General features: G+C 41.5%; 3 protein-coding genes across 4 annotated transcripts in view; 1 reads left to right on the forward strand and 2 right to left on the reverse strand.

The window, feature by feature from the left end:
- The window catches only part of LOC106607731 (heparan sulfate glucosamine 3-O-sulfotransferase 5), a 68428-nt gene extending 66106 nt beyond the window's left edge, over window positions 1-2322 (forward strand). The window contains exon 3 of the mRNA XM_014205000.2: window positions 64-2322. Within this exon, the coding sequence (XP_014060475.1) occupies window positions 64-997 (934 nt within the window). The 3' untranslated portion in view covers window positions 998-2322. The remainder of the gene's footprint in view (window positions 1-63) is intronic.
- A 3653-nt stretch (window positions 2323-5975) lies between these two features.
- On the reverse strand, window positions 5976-13645 carry prs27 (Serine protease 27). Of its 2 annotated transcripts, NM_001146399.1 has the most exon segments (7): window positions 5983-6384; window positions 6387-6621; window positions 6947-7095; window positions 7285-7537; window positions 9032-9182; window positions 9313-9333; window positions 13393-13481. In NM_001146399.1, coding segments are annotated over 5 exon segments (801 nt in total). In that variant the 5' UTR covers window positions 9116-9182; window positions 9313-9333; window positions 13393-13481; the 3' UTR covers window positions 5983-6304.
- A 1723-nt stretch (window positions 13646-15368) lies between these two features.
- LOC106607613 (serine protease 27-like) lies at window positions 15369-16356 on the reverse strand. Its single transcript, XM_045719518.1, has 2 exons — window positions 16042-16356; window positions 15369-15765 (listed from the first exon to the last, which is right to left on the reverse strand). The coding sequence occupies exons 1-2, from the start codon at window positions 16306-16308 to the stop codon at window positions 15460-15462; spliced, it is 573 nt and encodes a 190-aa protein (XP_045575474.1). The 5' UTR covers window positions 16309-16356; the 3' UTR covers window positions 15369-15459.
- Window positions 16357-16826: the final 470 nt, after the last annotated feature.

The raw sequence follows: 16826 nt of genomic DNA on the forward strand, positions 1-16826 counted from the left end.
GAAAGCAAGGCCTGTTAAATGTTAAGTACAGAATGTCTCTTTCTGTGTTTTTCCCTCCTCCAGGCTGCAGCCTATTTGCCCCATAGAGAGCAGACTGGGCCCTCCTCACCTGCCGGAGCAGATCCCTCTCCGGACCCTGCAGTATAAGCGTGGTCTGCTCCACGAGCTCCGCAAGGGCAATGCCACCAAAGAGCAGATCCGCCTGCACAACCTGGTTCAGCAGCTGCCCCGGGCCATCATTATCGGGGTGCGCAAGGGGGGCACGCGCGCACTGCTGGAGATGCTCAACCTGCACCCGGCGGTGGTCAAGGCCTCGCAGGAGATCCACTTCTTTGACAACGACCAGAACTACGCCCGGGGCATCGACTGGTACCGGGAGAAGATGCCCTTCTCCTTCCCCCATCAGATCACCATTGAGAAGAGCCCCGCCTACTTCATCACAGAGGAGGTCCCCGAACGCATCTTCAAGATGAACTCCTCCATCAAGCTGCTGATCATCGTGCGCGAGCCCACCACCAGAGCTGTGTCAGACTACACACAGGTGCTGGAGGGCAAGGAGCGCAAGAACAAGACCTACCACAAGTTTGAGAAGCTGGCCATTGACGGAAACACGTGTGAGGTGAACACAAAGTATAAGGCGGTACGGACCAGCATTTACACCAAGCACTTGGAGCGCTGGCTGAAGTACTTCCCCGTGGAACAATTCCACATTGTGGACGGGGACCGTCTGATCACGGACCCGTTGCCGGAGCTGCAGCTCGTCGAGCGCTTCCTCAACCTCCCGTCCAGGATCAGCCACTATAATCTGTACTTCAATGCCACCAGGGGATTCTACTGCCTGCGATTTAACATTGTCTTCAACAAGTGCCTGGCAGGCAGCAAGGGGCGCATCCACCCTGAGGTGGACCCTTCGGTCGTGGCCAAATTGAGGAAGTTCTTCCACCCCTTCAATCAGAAGTTTTATCAGATCACTGGCAGGACATTCAACTGGCCCTGAGAAACGAAGGGAAGGTCTATATAAATGTGTTAACTAAAGTTGTTCTGTTGACATTTTCAAGATGTCAACCTCAAAAATATTAAAGGATATTAAAAAGCACTTTGATTGAATTTAACACCTATGAGAATGACAATGTGACCAAATATGTAACAGAATCAATGTATGTTTGTTTGTAAATATGTAAGGGGGTCGGAGGAAAAATGGTTTGTGAGTTACAAAACAATTCAGTTTAATGCGCCTGATCTTCATGTGTAATAGTTCACCTGTTTTACACTTTTCCCCATTTATGAACTCATCATTTTGCCATTATCTCTCACAGGTTGACATTTATTGGGATGAGTCTTGTCCTTGAGGCAGAACTGAACAATTTCCGCTAGATGGGCCAGTTGCAAAGTCAAAATTTGCTATATTGTAAAAAATTATTTATTTAAAGATTAGGGTTAGCAGTATGGTTAGGGTTAAGGTTAGGTTTAAAATCTGATTTTATGGCTTTGTGGCTGTGGCAGCTAGTGACCACTCTGCAGAGCTGCCTCCAGAACAGGTTTCATGACAAAAAACACTGACCTGTTCATCTCTCAGCCAATATTGAATGAAGGGTATACTCTCAAATGTGAGATAGGCATGAGATTATTTTAAGAACGATGCGGCTTTTAAAAGAACACTTGTCAGTCATCGACACACATATTTTACAGATTGAAAAGCATTCATAAACCTATATGTGTGACAACGTTTCATATTAAAACAACCTTGACGAAGACGTAAGCCCACACGTCCTTACAAGTTCTGAATGTGATAATCATGCATTTATTTCCCTCTCATTTAGATGTTGTTTTATATGTGCAATGAACATTGTTTTTTTTTAATGTATTCCAGTATCATTCTTCAAACATTATTCCAGTATCATTCTTTAAACCTTTGTTTCTATGTTGTTTTTAGGTTTATTCGTGTTCTCCACTACCATGAAGCGCTTGTGTCTGTAATATAACTCAGAAATCTAGGAGATTCTCAAGAGGGAATAGGAACATAGCATTTCTCACCAAATTCTGACTCAGATAAAAACGTGGTCTTGTATGTCAAGCATTTAAATGTTGCAAAAGGGATTTGAGTGGTAACTTTGTCCCCGTCCCCCCCAGTATTGAAATTGTTTGTCATTGCCCTTGGCCAAAAGCCATTGTATAAAGTTATTTGTTAGTTCATGTCAAATCATCTAATGCTTATTCTACTACAATTACCAGATTTGTCTTATGTGCAAATAGCCACTCTGTATCATAAGTGTATTGTTCTGTAACAAAAAAAGGATTTCATTAAAATAACATTTAAACATGTGTCAACTGAGTATTTTTTTTCTGTTTTGTCTCGTAATTTATCTTGGGGTTTAAAGACACTTAATGCTTTCATTCTCAGTAAGTACTGGGTCATTCTATTGAGTCTGTCATTTTGAATTAAATCACAATTGGAAACATATTTCCTGGTACCTTCATTAATTGCCCACAGCTCAGCAAATACATATTTCCATGTATCTTATTATGAGAGGGTCAATGTAAAATAAAAAGTGGTGTTCTCTGATCTGTTGAACTGCAGGAACAGTTGCTCAGTCACAGACTAGCTGCTGAGATGGTTCAAAGTCTAATTTCCATCACTTCAGTGCTGACTTGCTTTGACTGGTTTTGACTAAATTATGACACCTGCTGTGCAGTTGAATATGATGTGAATCTTATAGGAATGCAGTGGCAATAGACTCAAAACCCTGTCTCTCACAAAAGTCTGAGCAGGTTGTTCATCCTCAGTGCAATAACGAAGATGCTTAGAATTTGGAGAGACACTTAGTCCATGAAATAGTGCCATTTCTGCCGACCTTCAGCCTTTTTGGGGATGGTTTTCCATGACATGCCATGGTCCTTCATCTCCTCATCTCCTCCACGGTTCTTGAGCAAGTTTATTTTAGTCTCTTCTCAACGCCTCTGTAAGAAGAGAGACTAGAAAATAATCTGGATGGACAATGACAGCCGGGCAAGTTTTATAATAATTTAGTGACTGGAGGAATGTGACGTGACAAATGCTAGCCTACTTTATCAACTTAATACACAGCATAGACTAGCATCAACAAACATTAAAGTAAGTGCAGGAAACCAAAAACATTCAAAGGCTCTATTTTCTATAATGTAGTATCATTGCCAGATCGTTCAGTGTAAAGATGATCTGCATCACATGGATTAGAGGCCCAAGACTCTTATATGAGTTTTATACACATCCACAAGGTCAGGCAAGAAGGAAAACATTATATTATATACCTAGCTACATGGAGAGAATGACTAGGGTTTTGCATGATGATTACTGATTGATCGACTAAATACAGAATGAGCGGCAACGTCGTTTTCAATGAGGGGATTCGATTAATGCCCGTGGTGAACCGGGTTAACATTTGTTGCATTCGTTTTGGAAACGAGCTGCCTCCGGTGCGTGAGCCAGGTGGGCAATTTTGGCCGACGGCGAATTTAGGTCAAAACAGGTGATGTACAGTAGGTTAAACACGCAGATTAATGAGTAGGATTCTGTGTTCTTGCATGCAAAAGTGGTTGCTTTTGATAAAATAGGTGTTTATTGCCTTCCCAAATGAAAACTAGTTATAACATTCTAACAAATTTTATAGAAAAGAGATGTATGTTTCTGAACGATGCATCATGCTGCTTTGTTGACAACATGATCGAGTGTCGAAGATTACTGTTTGATTTGACAAGGGCGCTCCTCCTTCGCAGCTTTTACCCGTTCATGTCAAGGGCATTACGGTTTGCCCGACAACATCACGTGCAGCATTTACTGTGACACGGCTTCTGCAGAAGTCACGGCATTCATACTTCTTGCGTTTGGCGGAGCAGCGCAGAGCTGTTGTGAAGGAAGTTGTCAAGGAAGTGAGTTTGTGTTTATCAGTAGTGGTGCGTAGTTACATTTATTGGAGAAACTGCAGAATAAATTCAACCACACCTTTGTTTTTATCACAAAACCGGATAGCAACCAATGCCCAGTGAAGTCCACAAAGCATATTGCATGTACAGTAACAGACCTACAGCATGGTCAAGCAAGTTAATGTTTCCCACATTTTCGGACCACTAAACGTCTATGGATTTAGAACCACAGAGTTACCACAAGTCGCAAAGAAAACAAGAGCTGTCTCCATTATTCCAGCACAATTTCAAATTCAACATTTAAACATTTTTGGGGAAGCCTGGCATCCCTTGCCATCCATGAATACACGGCAATAGTGTTTATACAGGACCTACCATCAACCAATAAGCATTCAAATTTATATGGTTTGGAGTTGGAAAATGTGCATAGAAATAATGATAAGATCAGAATACTCACTTGCTTAATAATTGTGCTTGCGGTGTATTTAAAAAAATCTTGTGTATCTTAATATCCATCATTAACAATTAATATGCGTAATAATGTTGACAGTTCATGCAAAGGATTGTTACCTATAACTATAACCAGGATTGCCATTGCATTACATTTTTGTCAAGCAATTTTTATTTTAGCGAACAATTATTGTGATTCATCCTATATTGTCCCTAACATCCTTACCACCTAGCAACAGATGTGGGACACACACACACTCTCTCTCTCTCTCTCTCTCTCTCAACCCCTTTCCCCGACAAACAACCATAAGCTCAGATGCTCAACGGTTGTGTTGTTACATCCCAGAGCCCAAATCAAGAAAGGACTTGATTTACAAATGCATATACAGTTACAGCTGTTTGAGAAAGCTTGCAAGATTGAGCAAAATGTGCAACATTGAGGAGATTCGATTAACCAGTGTCAAGTCCTAGGTGATGGAGATCAGATACACCCCCTTCCCCTGAAACACACATACACTGGTCCCCCGTTGTGACCATTTTCCCAAGCATCTCTGTGCAGTCAGACCCACTATGGTCACAATAATATGCCCCCTGTCTGATTGTCCGACTGTGACCCCTTCCCCATGGGTTACTGCAGCCAGTGTTGCCAGCCCTGCCACTACCTGGGTGGAGGTACCCCACCGGAATCGCCACTGGTTAGGTACATGTTCGTCAAGGTTCTCATTAGCAGCTTTGACAATTTCCTTGTATATTATGCTCACCCATCAGGGGGCTTTGGCTTTGTAAGACCAACCATGCCAGGCAGGCTCAGAATCTTAAGGGGGCTGTGCTGCTCTAGTAGGTCTCTGTCCACATTCCTCTTTCTGTTTTGGTTGCATATAGGCAACTTACAGTAAGCCCATAAAACAGATAAGGTTTTTTCTTTAGAGTATGGTTCGCATAGGCGTGTGTATAGGGTTGGGAACCGTTTCATCATGAGATGTACAATTTATTTTCAAATGTATATCCCTCATCTGCACAAAATTGAAAGCTCTCTCTCGCAACCCCAGCTTCTTGATATGCCACACCTGCCAGGTGGATGGATTATTTTGCAAAGGGGAAATACTCACTAATAAGAATGGAAACAAATTTGTGCAAAACATGAGAGAAATAAACTTTTTCTGTGTATGGAACATTTCTGGGATTTTTTATTTGAACTCATGAAACGTGTGACCAACACTTTACATGTTGCATTTATATTTTTGTTCAGTGTCGCTAGAGAGATGTCACCTCTCTGGAGAAGTGAGTTGGTATGGCCCAATCCAGGTAGGAGGGTTAACAACTGGGGTCTATTCATTAGGAACCAAACAAACCAAATGGAAGCCAACAGAACGGTTTGTTAGGGACCTACCTGAATTTGTCCACGAGAAACTCGTTTTCTTTGCGAAACATTTTCCCATTGGCGTAAACGGTATCGCAACTATTTGCTATGGTCTTGGTCTATATAAAGGCACCCCTGGAATTTATATCAGTCTGTTAACATTCTGCGCTAGAGGAAGTGGGCAGACTGATGGTAGTTACCTGCCTGCCCACCATTACATGATAGGAGATTGTTGAGAGACATTCTCAGCTCAATGGTAAATAGCTGTAGTTCACTGTAAATAGTGTATTTATTTGCAGATACAGTATATTCAAGATAGACAAATATACATAACTTAATGAATAAAACTTTTTTTCTCAATTTAATTATGAAGTGTGATCGCTAAGCATATCTGCAAACAATCATAAACTGAGCTCTAATAAACAACCAAATGTCATTGTGCTATGGGATTACATTTGCTCTCCAACTTAATGACTTACATCACAATCAACAAGTATTAGTAGATACAGTAGATTCATATTAAATTAAACCCATCAGTTTTTGTTCAGTGTATAAACATACTATTCCAGTACTTCTCACATACAGTGAGTACATTTAAGCATCCACTTTTAGTGTCTCCTCTATTAGAAGAGATAGAGAGAGAAGAGAATAGGAGAGAGGGAGACGAGTGTGGTCCCAGTGGACAGTGCATTACAGGTGACATTGAGGTCAGAGTCAGTCCCACTGGAGGAGAAGGTGACAAAGCCTGGCTGGTCAGTGCTGATCTGGCTGTTGATCCAGGTCTGGTACTGGGACACTCTGGTGTACACTCCTGGGAAATTTGCTGCGGCACAGCCTTGTCCGAAACTCACAACCCCAGACTGGATCCAGACCTGACCCTGTTCGCTCACCATTGGCCCCCCGGAGTCCCCCTGTAGAGGGATACATTTTACAGTTTAGTAACTTAGCAGACGCTCTTATCCAGAGCGACTTACAGTACTGAGTGCATACTTTATTCATACTGGTCCCCTGTGGGAATCAAACCCACAACCCTGACATTGCAAGTGCCATGCTCTACCAACTGAGCCACCAGGTTAATCATCAGGGTCAGTGAACAATGAAATTACCATTAGAAGTTCTCATGAGTTTGATTCATGATCATCTCTTTCTTGTCATTGAATAATAGCTCTGCAAACTGCAGCTAAACTGCAGCTTTGGCTCTGCAACTATTTGGAATGAAACACAGCCATGCATCACCTGACAGGAATCTCGTCCTCCGCTCAGTAGACCAGCACAGATCATGTTGTTTGTGATTGAACTAAATCCAGTATAGAGACAGCTACACTCCCTGTTCCCCACTACTGGCACAGTCACCTCCTGTAGGGTCCCGGGTGAGGGAAGGGGCACTGAGGAGGAGAGACCATGAAATCAACTTTTGCTGATATTCTGTTGTATACATTTCTGATCCTTTCGTGGTCTGCTCCAACTGTATTGGAACAACATTTACTTGCAAAAAAGTGGATATATGTACAGGTACATAAAGGGTATGTATGGCTTGTCAATGCAAAGTCAGCATCGGGACCATCAGATCTCACCATCACTATTGATATTGCCCCATCCAGTGACCCAGCTAGTAGTGCCAGTGTAGTAGGTGCTGTCCACTGCTGCCAGGCAGACCGGCTGGATGTAGTCAGTGAAGGTGACGGGTGATGAGAGCTTCAGCAAACATATGTCATTGTCGCTGGTTGTACTGTCGTAGTTCGGGTGGCGGATGATCTGAGAGACCATTTGGGATACCTCGTTGGAGTTGATGCTTTGCTGATTCTGCCGGCCCAGGTAGACAAGCAGGCCGGACGTGCTGGTACTGAGAATGAAGAGAGTTGAGACTAACTATTATTAATGTCATTATTAGACTATTAGTGTGCTTGCTGATGCCGTTTGCACAATTCAGTGATGTATTTTAGAGAGATAATGTCACCTCACTGGAGTCATTACCACTCCTACAACTTATTTGACAACCATTAATACTGTACTTTAAAAAACAAGTACAGTACAAACTAGCAAGCACATACAGGTAACTGCCAAAATAAAGGAAACACTTGAATAAATGAGGGCTACAAAGTCAATTGAAAGCAGGTGCTTCCACACAGGTTTGGTTCCTGAGTCAATTAAGCAATTAACATCCCATCACCAGGGGCCGCATTAACGCAGGATTTTGTATTTTTCAAGCAGAAAATGAAATATAAAAAGCAGAAAAGATATCTTGCTGCATTTTGTAAACGCAGATGACGTTCAATATAAACGCAGGTGAAATGGTTTAAAAAACGCACATTCTGTGATGGTCTGTGTTTAAATGCTGTTACTGTTTGTCCCTCTTGAGACGCTGTGGCAACATACATTAACACTTCCTCAAAATAGTCAGAATCAAGATAAATAATCTAAGATATATCAAGAAACCTGTAATTAATTGAGTTTTTGGCCGAGGAGGTCTTAGTCGCGCATTTTTACATCAAACTAAGATGTTTAGTGCAGTATTTCTCAAAGGAAAAAATGTGAATAAAAACCAGTCGTTGGATGACAACACACACTTCATTGACGAATCCCTACTGTTGACCAATCACCGATGAAGGGGCGTAGACCTCCACTACCAAACTTCAGCTTGTCTCAAGAAAAATAAAATGGTGTGCTTGAACAGCCGAATAAACCTGTACGCTGCCGAACACCAAAATTAACTAAAACATCGTCATAATACATGCACAAACTGTTTTGACTGGGAAGCATACGGTAACCTTCAGGGTCATGTATAAAAACGTCCAGTTGCACATTATTTTGGCTACCATGGCTAGAAGTGACTTTGAAGAGGAGTCTCAGAGGATCATAGGGGGTTAAAAGTTGTGTGTGTGTTTCAGCCACCAGATATCAACCCAATTGAACACTTATTGGAGATTAGTTTTCCACCACCATCAACAAAACTCCAAATGATGGAATTTCTCATTGAAGAATTGTGTCACATCCCTCCAAAAGAGTTCCAGACACTTGTAGAATCTATGTCAAGGTGCACTGAAGCTGTTCTGGTGGCTCAACATCCTATTAAGACACTTTATATTTTGACATGTCCTGTATTTTGGCAGTTACATGTACATTTATCATGTTACATTTATTAAATAAATTACCAAAATACATTATACTTTGAATTAGTTCTCTGAATTCAGTGATTAATACATGATTAAAATAGATAATTCAGTACATAGACAAAGACAGCATATACATGTTACAATATCACCATGACATAATATATGGGTTGGGGGACGGGTAAGGTTGTCTTTCTACCTGGGGAAGCAGTGAGCTGCAGTCAGCACCCACTCTTTGTTGATAAGGGAGCCTCCACAAAAATGGCTGTTGGAGTTGTGCAGACTGGCCTGCCATGGCCAGCTCCCTGCAACTGCATCCTGACCCCCAACAATCTTTGTGTTGAGAGAAGCAATGCCACACACTGGAGAAGACACAGAGGAGAGACAGCTCATGATTGAACACAAAAATCCCTCACAGTATAAAAAGAGCATTAAGGAAGATACCCTAGCTGATATGAAGCACTGCAGTTGCATGTAATAATAACAACTTACCATTTGCCTGTGAATGACCACCTGGTGGAGAGAGAGTGGTTTGGTGTTATTAAAGGGGTTTACGGTTACCAGGTTACAGTGCTTAAAGCACTATTCAAGCGTGAAAAAGTAAAAATATAAGTATAATTTGAAAAATAAAATGTATTGAGAAAATGTATTTATTGATTATCTTAATTTTGATAAGAGATTAACATTTTATGTATTTAAAGTTGTTTGTTGATGTGAAAATAAATCTAAATGTATCGATTCTAAGGATGCTGAAAAAGTTTGAATACCTCTGGCTTAAAGAGATATGCTAAATGGGGGAGGAAACAAATATCTAATTATGTAAAATCGCTGAACTATCCCTTTAAGTAGCTGGAAATCTTACAGTGTGTAGCTCTATCAAAATAGAATGATGCCCTACAAAATGATAGCCAGTGTATTAGGAAAGTTTAGACCCCTTAACCTTTTCCACATTTTGTTACGTTACAGCTTTATTCTAATATGGATTAAATAAAAAAAGTTTCCTTATCAATCAACACACAATACCCCTTTATGACAAAGTGGAAACAGGTTTAGACATTTTTGCAGAAGTATTAAAAATAAAAAACAGAAATACCTTATTTACATAAGTATTCAGACCCTTTGCTATGAGCCTCGAAATTGAGATCAGGTGCATCCTGTTTCCATTGATCATCCTTGAGATGTTTTTATGACTTGATTTGAGTCCACGTGTGGTAAACTCAATTGATTGGACATGAATTGGAAAGGCACACAAAGACTCACAAAGACTCATTGTCCATTTGGAAGACCCATTTGCGACCAAGCTTTAACTTCCTGACTGATGTCTTGAGATGTTGCTTCAATATATCCACATAATTTTCCCTACTCATGATGCCATCTATTTTGTGAAGTGCACCAGTCCCTCCTGCAGCAAAGCACCCCCACAACATGATGCTGCCACCCCCGTGCTTCACAGTTGGGATGGTGTTTTTCGGCTTGCAAGCCTCCCCCTTTTTCCCTCTAAAAATAACGATGGTCATTATGGCCAAACAGTTCTATTTTTGTTTCATCAGACTAGAGGACATTTCTCCAAAATGTACGATCTTTGTCCCCATGTGCAGTTGCAAACCATAGTCTGGCTTTTTTAATGGCAGTTTTGGAGCAGTGGCTTCTTCCTTGCTTAGCGGCCTTTCAGGTTATGTTGATATAGGACTTACTGTGGGAAAATATACTTTTGTACCCGTTTCCTCCAGCATCTTCACAAGGTCCTTTGCTGTTGTTCTGAGATTGATTTACACTTCTCGCACCAAAGTACATTCATCTCCAGGAGACAGAACGCATCTCCTTCCTGTGCGGTACGACAGCTGCGTGGTCCCATGGTGTTTATACTTGCTTACTATTGTTTGTACAGATGAACGTGGTACCTTCAGGCGTTTGAAAATTGCTCCTAAGGATGAACCAGACTTGTGGAGGTCTACAATTTTTTTTCTGAGGTCTTGGCTGATTTCTTTTGATTTTCCCATGATATCAAGCAAAGAGGCACTGAGTTTGAAGGTAGGCCTTGAAATACATCCGCAGGTATACCTCCAATTGACTCAAATTATGTCAATTAGCCTATCAGAAGCTTCTAGAGTGATGACATCATTTTCTGGAATTTTCCAAGCTGTTTAAAGGCACAGTCAACTTAGTGTATGTAAACTTCTGACCCACTGGAATTGTGATACAGTGAATTATAAGTGAAATAATCTGTCTGTAAACAGTTGTTGGAAAAATTACTTGTGTCATGCACAAAGTAGATGTCCTAACCGACTTGCCAAAACTATAGTTTGTTAACAAGAATTTTGTGAAGTGGTTCAAAAGCGAGTTTTAATGACTCCAAACGAAGTGTATGTAAACTTCCGACTTCAACTGTATTGACTTATGTAAATAAGGTATTTCTGTTTTTTATTTTTAATAAATTAGCAAGAATGTCTAAAAACCTGCTTTTGCTTTGTCATTATAGTGTATTGTGTGTAGTATGCTCAAGGGGAACAAAGTATTGAATCCATTTTAGAATAAGGCTGTAACTTAACAAAATGTGGAAAAATTCAACATGTCTGAATACTTTCCGAAGGCTCTGTGCATACACTGCATATAAATACGTCACAGAAACAGCCCACTAGGCAAGAATATACTTGGCTCTCTAGGTGAAACTTGTGGTAACTCGATGCTGGTAGGGTTTTTGTCATATCAACCCTTTTGTTTATACACCATTCAGTGCCGCTCAGTGGATGTCCTTCTAAAGGCGTAAAGACGATAGACAAACAAACAGGTATTTCCAGAATTTAATGTTTGGAACATCCATTGTTATATTCTTAGTCTCATTCTCAAAACAAAGGAGATTATTGTGGACTACAGGAAAAGGAGGACCGAGTATGCCCCCATTCTCATCGACGGGGCTGTAGTGGAGCAGGTTGAGAGCTTCAAGTTCCTTGGCGTCCACATCACCAACAAACTAACATGGTCCAAGCACACCAAGACAGTTGTTAAGAGGGCACGACAAAACCTATTCCCCCTCAGGAGACTGAAAAGATTTGGCATGAGTCCTCAGATCTTCAAAATGTTTTACAGCTGCACCATCAAGAGTATCCTGACGGGTTGCCTCACTGCCTGGTATGGCAACTGTACAGCCTCCGACCGCAAGGCACTACAGAGGGTAGTGCGTACGGCCCAGTACATCACTGGGGCCAAGCTTCCTGTCATCCAGGACGTCTATACCAGGCGGTATCAGAGGAAGGCCCTAAACATTGTCAAAGACTCCAGCCACCCTAGTCATAGACTGTTCTCTCTGCTACCACACGGAAAGCGGTACCGGAGCACCAAGTCTAGGTCCAAGAGGCTTCTAAACAGCTTCTACCCCCAAGCCATAAGACTCATGAACAGCTAATCAAATGGCTACCCAGACTATTTGCATTGCCCCCTCCCCCACGATGCTGCTACTCTCTGTTATTATCTACGCATAGCCACTTTAATAACTCTACCTACATGCACATAATTACCTCAATTACCACGACACCAGTGCCAAAAGCACATTGACCCATTGACTCTGTACCGGTACCCCCTGTATACAGCCCCGCTATTGTTATTTACTGCTGCTCTTCAATTATTTGTTATTCTTATCTCTTACTTTTTTTGGGATTTTCTTAAAACTGCATTGTTGGTTAAGGCCTTGTAAGTAAGCATTTCACTGTAAGGTCTACACCTGTTGTATTCGGAGCATGTGACAAATAAAACTTGATTTGATTTAACATCTAAACAGTATCACTGTGTCAAGTGGGTGAAACTCAACAGTGAACAACAGAAATGTGATCTGGTTAGACTAGTCTATTGTTGATCCAGGCTGTATCACAACCGGCTGGGATTGGGAGTCCCATAGGGCAGCGCACAATTGGCCCAGCTCTTCCGGGGTAGGTCGTCATTGTAAATAAGCATTTGTTCTTAACTGACTTGCCTAGTTAAATAAAGGTTCAATTTAAAGTATGTATGTATTGTTGTCTTTTAATAATAAGAAGTAGATATAACGGTAGTTTGAGTGAGAATCTTTGATTTAGTCAGCGTGGAAACCACTTTGTTTTTGTTAAACAGTAATATCACTTGGGACAGTCCTGTGAAGAATGTTTTGGCTATCATATTAATTATCGATGAAAGTGGTGTCATGTGCAAGACATGTATTACACTGAAAGGTTCAGTAGAAGAATGATTACATCATTTCAAAAGACATGTACAATTTCAATTACTAATCATAGATAACTGAGGCAGTAATCATTACAAAAACAAATATAAACACGGACCAAAATAGATTATGGTCCTATAATATACTGTAAAAGCAGTGATATCAAACATATGCACCGTTTTAATGCAGTCTAAACTTTCCTTTATTCATTTGGGAAAGAACCCAATCTCTGTCTATATAGGAATCTAGTCAAACTGTAAGATAATTTACTTGGAAATGTACAATACTTCATAGTAAAGTGTGAACTTGGTGAGTTTTCTCTAAATGTATTAAAGTAACTCAAAGTGGAATGCTGGTCTATAATAATATTAATTCTCAATTACCTTTTCCCATGCAGGTCAACGCTACTACAACAGCACACAATGCCCACCCCGACTCCATCCTATCAGCTGCTACGGCTTTGTGTGTGTCCTGTCTTTAAAATACCTTTGGTTGAAGGAGGAGGTATGTACCACAGGAGGTTGGTGGTACCTTAATTGAGGAGGATGGGCTGTGGTAATGGCTCACCACACTGACGCATTCCATTCCATTAGCTCCATGTCTGACATTATTATGAGCCGTCCTCAGTCTCCTGTGGTATTTACATAGGTAGGTAATAGCTTGTATTGTTGAGTCAGGGTGTGACGCATACCTCGTGACACATGTCATTGGTCTTCTCTCTCTCTCTGTCTCTCTCTCACTCTTCCTCTATGTGCGTATGTCCTCCCCTGCTTTGCCTCATTCAGCACTCTTAATTTTCAATTATTCTCAGTTAAATTAAAATCCTGTATTTGTAATTCTATCATCCTTACAATTAAAGAGTAAACATACATACCTACACACACTCTTTAAACCCCCTATGCCCCTTTGAGACCACCCTTTCAAAGTCACTGCAATTTCTTCCTCTATCCATTGTAGCCAAAATAATGGGCAACCGGCATTTTTATACAGGACCCTAACCATGATTGGATGTTAATAGCTTAATTAACTCAGAAAACCACACCTGTGTGAATGCACCTGCCCTCACTCACTCACTCACTCACTCACTCACTCACTCACACACACACCCTTGTGTCCTACCTCATAGCTTTGCTGTTGGCGTCATGTCATCTAGAGTGACTTGTTTTAGAGGTAGTGCCCCTTCCTCTCTATCCCAGAGAGACTAATTTTAGAGGCAGCGCCCCCCTCTATCACATTTTAAAGAGAATGCCACCCCCCTTCTCTTTATCCCCAGAGAGACTCATTTTTGAGGCAGTGCCTCCCTTCTCGGGGGCAGACCACAAGAGTCCTGGACCAACCAGCAAACTTATAAATTCAAAACAGAGGTACTTAGAATACTTTTAAGTACAACCTTCTTTCCATGCTTGCGTCCACCCTGGTTTCTTTTCTTCCTTTTTTTGAGATAAACACTGATCTGTGGATGACTGGATTTGATTTGACCCTTTTGGTTTTTACCAAATCCAACCTTTTGAAATCGCTGAATAGGGAGGAATGAAAGCAGGCTGCTTTTATTTGAACGATATCCCAGGTCTAACACATCATAGGCTGTTAAGATGGAGGTAGAAATGTAACCAATTTCAATCTTCAGCTTAACAGCTGTTTTACTGGGTACACCTACATGTTTCAAGCTGACCTCCATTGTCCCTGTTCTCAAGAACTCCAATGTAACCTGCCTAATTGACTATCGTCCTGTAGCACTCACATCTGTTATCAAGAAGTGCTTTGAAAGGCTGGTCATGGCACACATCAACACCATCATCCCAGACACAGTCCAATTCGAATGCCGCCCCAACAGATCCACAGAAGACGCAATCTCAATTGCACTTCACACAGCTCTCTCCCACCTGGACAAGAGGAATACCCACTGTATGTGAGAATGCTGTTCATTGACTACACCTCAGCGTTCAACACCATAATCCCCTCCAAGCTCGGGACCCTGGGACTGAACACCTCCCTTTGCGACTGAATCCTGGACTCCCTGACAGGCCGCCCCCAGGCAGTAAGGGTAGGCTACAACACCACTACACTGAGCCTCACCACGGGGGCCCCTCAGGGTGTGTGCTTAGTCCCGCAATATACAAAAAAAAATAAAAAATCATCATCAAGTGTGATGGCTAATAGAAAGGCATTTAACCATCATATGAACTGAGTTCTGATAAACAACCAAATGTAATCCTGTAGCATTACAAAATGACATTTGCTTTCCAACTTAATTATTTACATCACAAGAAGATATTTACCAGTAGATTCATTTTCACATTGAATTAAAACACACTTATTGTACATTTCTGATCTTTCGTGGTCTGCTCCAACTGTTTTGGTACAAACGGAATGGGCAAAAAAAGTGGTTACATGTATAGGTACATAAAGGGTATGTATGGCTTGTCAATGCAAAGTCAGCATCGGGACCATCAGAACTCAACCCCACTATTGATATCGCCCCATCCGGTGACCCAGCTAGTAGTGCCAGTGTAGTAGGTGCTGCCCACTGCTGCCAGGCAGACCGGCTGGATGTAGTCAGTGAAGGGGACGGATGACGAGAGCTTCAGCAAACATATGTCATTGTCGTTGGTTGCACTGTTGTAGTTCGGGTGGCGGATGATCTGAGAGACTGTTTGGGATACCTCGTTGGAGTTGATGCTTTGCTGATTCTGCCGGCCCAGGTAGACAAGCAGGCCGGACGTGCTGGTGCTGAGAATGAAGGGAGTTGATGCTAACTATTATTAGTGTGCTTGCTGACACTGTTTACACAATTCTGTGATGTATAGCTCTCTGGAGTCACTACCACTGCTACAACTTATTTGACAAGCAGTAATAATTGAAGACCAGCCAGCAAGCACACATTTTCTTTAGGAAATTTACTTTGCAAGTTAACTCAAGTTAATTTATTTTAATTGACATGGCAGGAAAATACAGCGTAATTAGACGTTTCAATCATACATTGACATAATATACTGTAAGGGTTGGCGGATGGGTAAGGTTAGGTTTTTCTATCTGGAGAAGCAATAAGCAGCAGTCAGGACCCACTCTTTGTTGATAAAGGAGCCTCCATAAAAATGGCTGCTCTGTCTGTGCAGACTGGCCTGCCACTGCCAGATCCCTGCAACTGCATCCTGACTCCCCACAATCTTTGTTGAGAGAATCAGTACCACACACTGGAGAAGACAGACAGAGGAGAGACAGCTCATGCTAGAGCACACAAATCCCTCAAAGTATAAAAAGAGCAACAAGAAAAAAGCCGATATGAAGCATGTAATCATTTTTAACAGCTGTGCATGGCCACCTGGGGGAGAGAAAGTGGACTGATGTTATTAATACATGCTAAACGGGGGAGGAAACAAATATTAAAATGTGTAAAATCGCTGAACTATCTAATCAAATCAAATCAAATTGTATTTGTCACATGCCCCGAATACAACAGGTGAAATGCTTAATTTACAAGCCCTTAACCAACAACGCAGTTTCAAGAAAATATAACAAAAAAGTTTTAAAAAGTAAGAGATAAGAAAAACTAATAATTAAAGAGCAGCAGTAAATAACAATAGCGGGGCTATATACAGGGGGTACCGGCACAGAGTCAACGTGTGGGGGCCCCTTGTCAAGGTAATTATGTACATGCAGGTAGGTTTATTTAATTGGTTGTGCATAGATAGTAACAGAGAGTAGCAGCAGCATGGGGGAGGCAATGCAAATAGTCTGGGTAGCCATTTGATTAGCTGTTCAGGAGTCTTAAGGCTTGGGGTGGAAGCTGTTTAGATGCCTCTTGGACCTAGACTTG

This window comes from Salmo salar, chromosome ssa06 (assembly GCF_905237065.1).
Source record: "Salmo salar chromosome ssa06, Ssal_v3.1, whole genome shotgun sequence".
Lineage (NCBI taxonomy): Eukaryota > Metazoa > Chordata > Actinopteri > Salmoniformes > Salmonidae > Salmo > Salmo salar.

Bases quoted from the DNA above. Each gene is read 5' to 3' on its own strand.
- prs27 (XM_014204740.2), bottom strand. From the start codon at position 13,450: ATGGAGTCGGGGTGGGCATTGTGTGCTGTTGTAGTAGCGTTGACCTGC. The intron at 9,183-9,312 runs GTAAGTTGTTAT...TGTCTTCTCCAG, and splicing joins TGGTCATTCACAGGCAAATG to TGTGTGGCATTGCTTCTCTC. The intron at 6,622-6,946 runs GTGATGCATGGC...ATCCCTCTACAG, and splicing joins GAGGACGAGATTCCTGTCAG to GGGGACTCCGGGGGGCCAAT.
- LOC106607613 (XM_045719518.1), bottom strand. From the start codon at position 16,308: ATGATTACATGCTTCATATCGGCTTTTTTCTTGTTGCTCTTTTTATAC. The intron at 15,766-16,041 runs TAGAAAAACCTA...CACTAATAATAG, and splicing joins CTGCTTATTGCTTCTCCAGA to TTAGCATCAACTCCCTTCAT.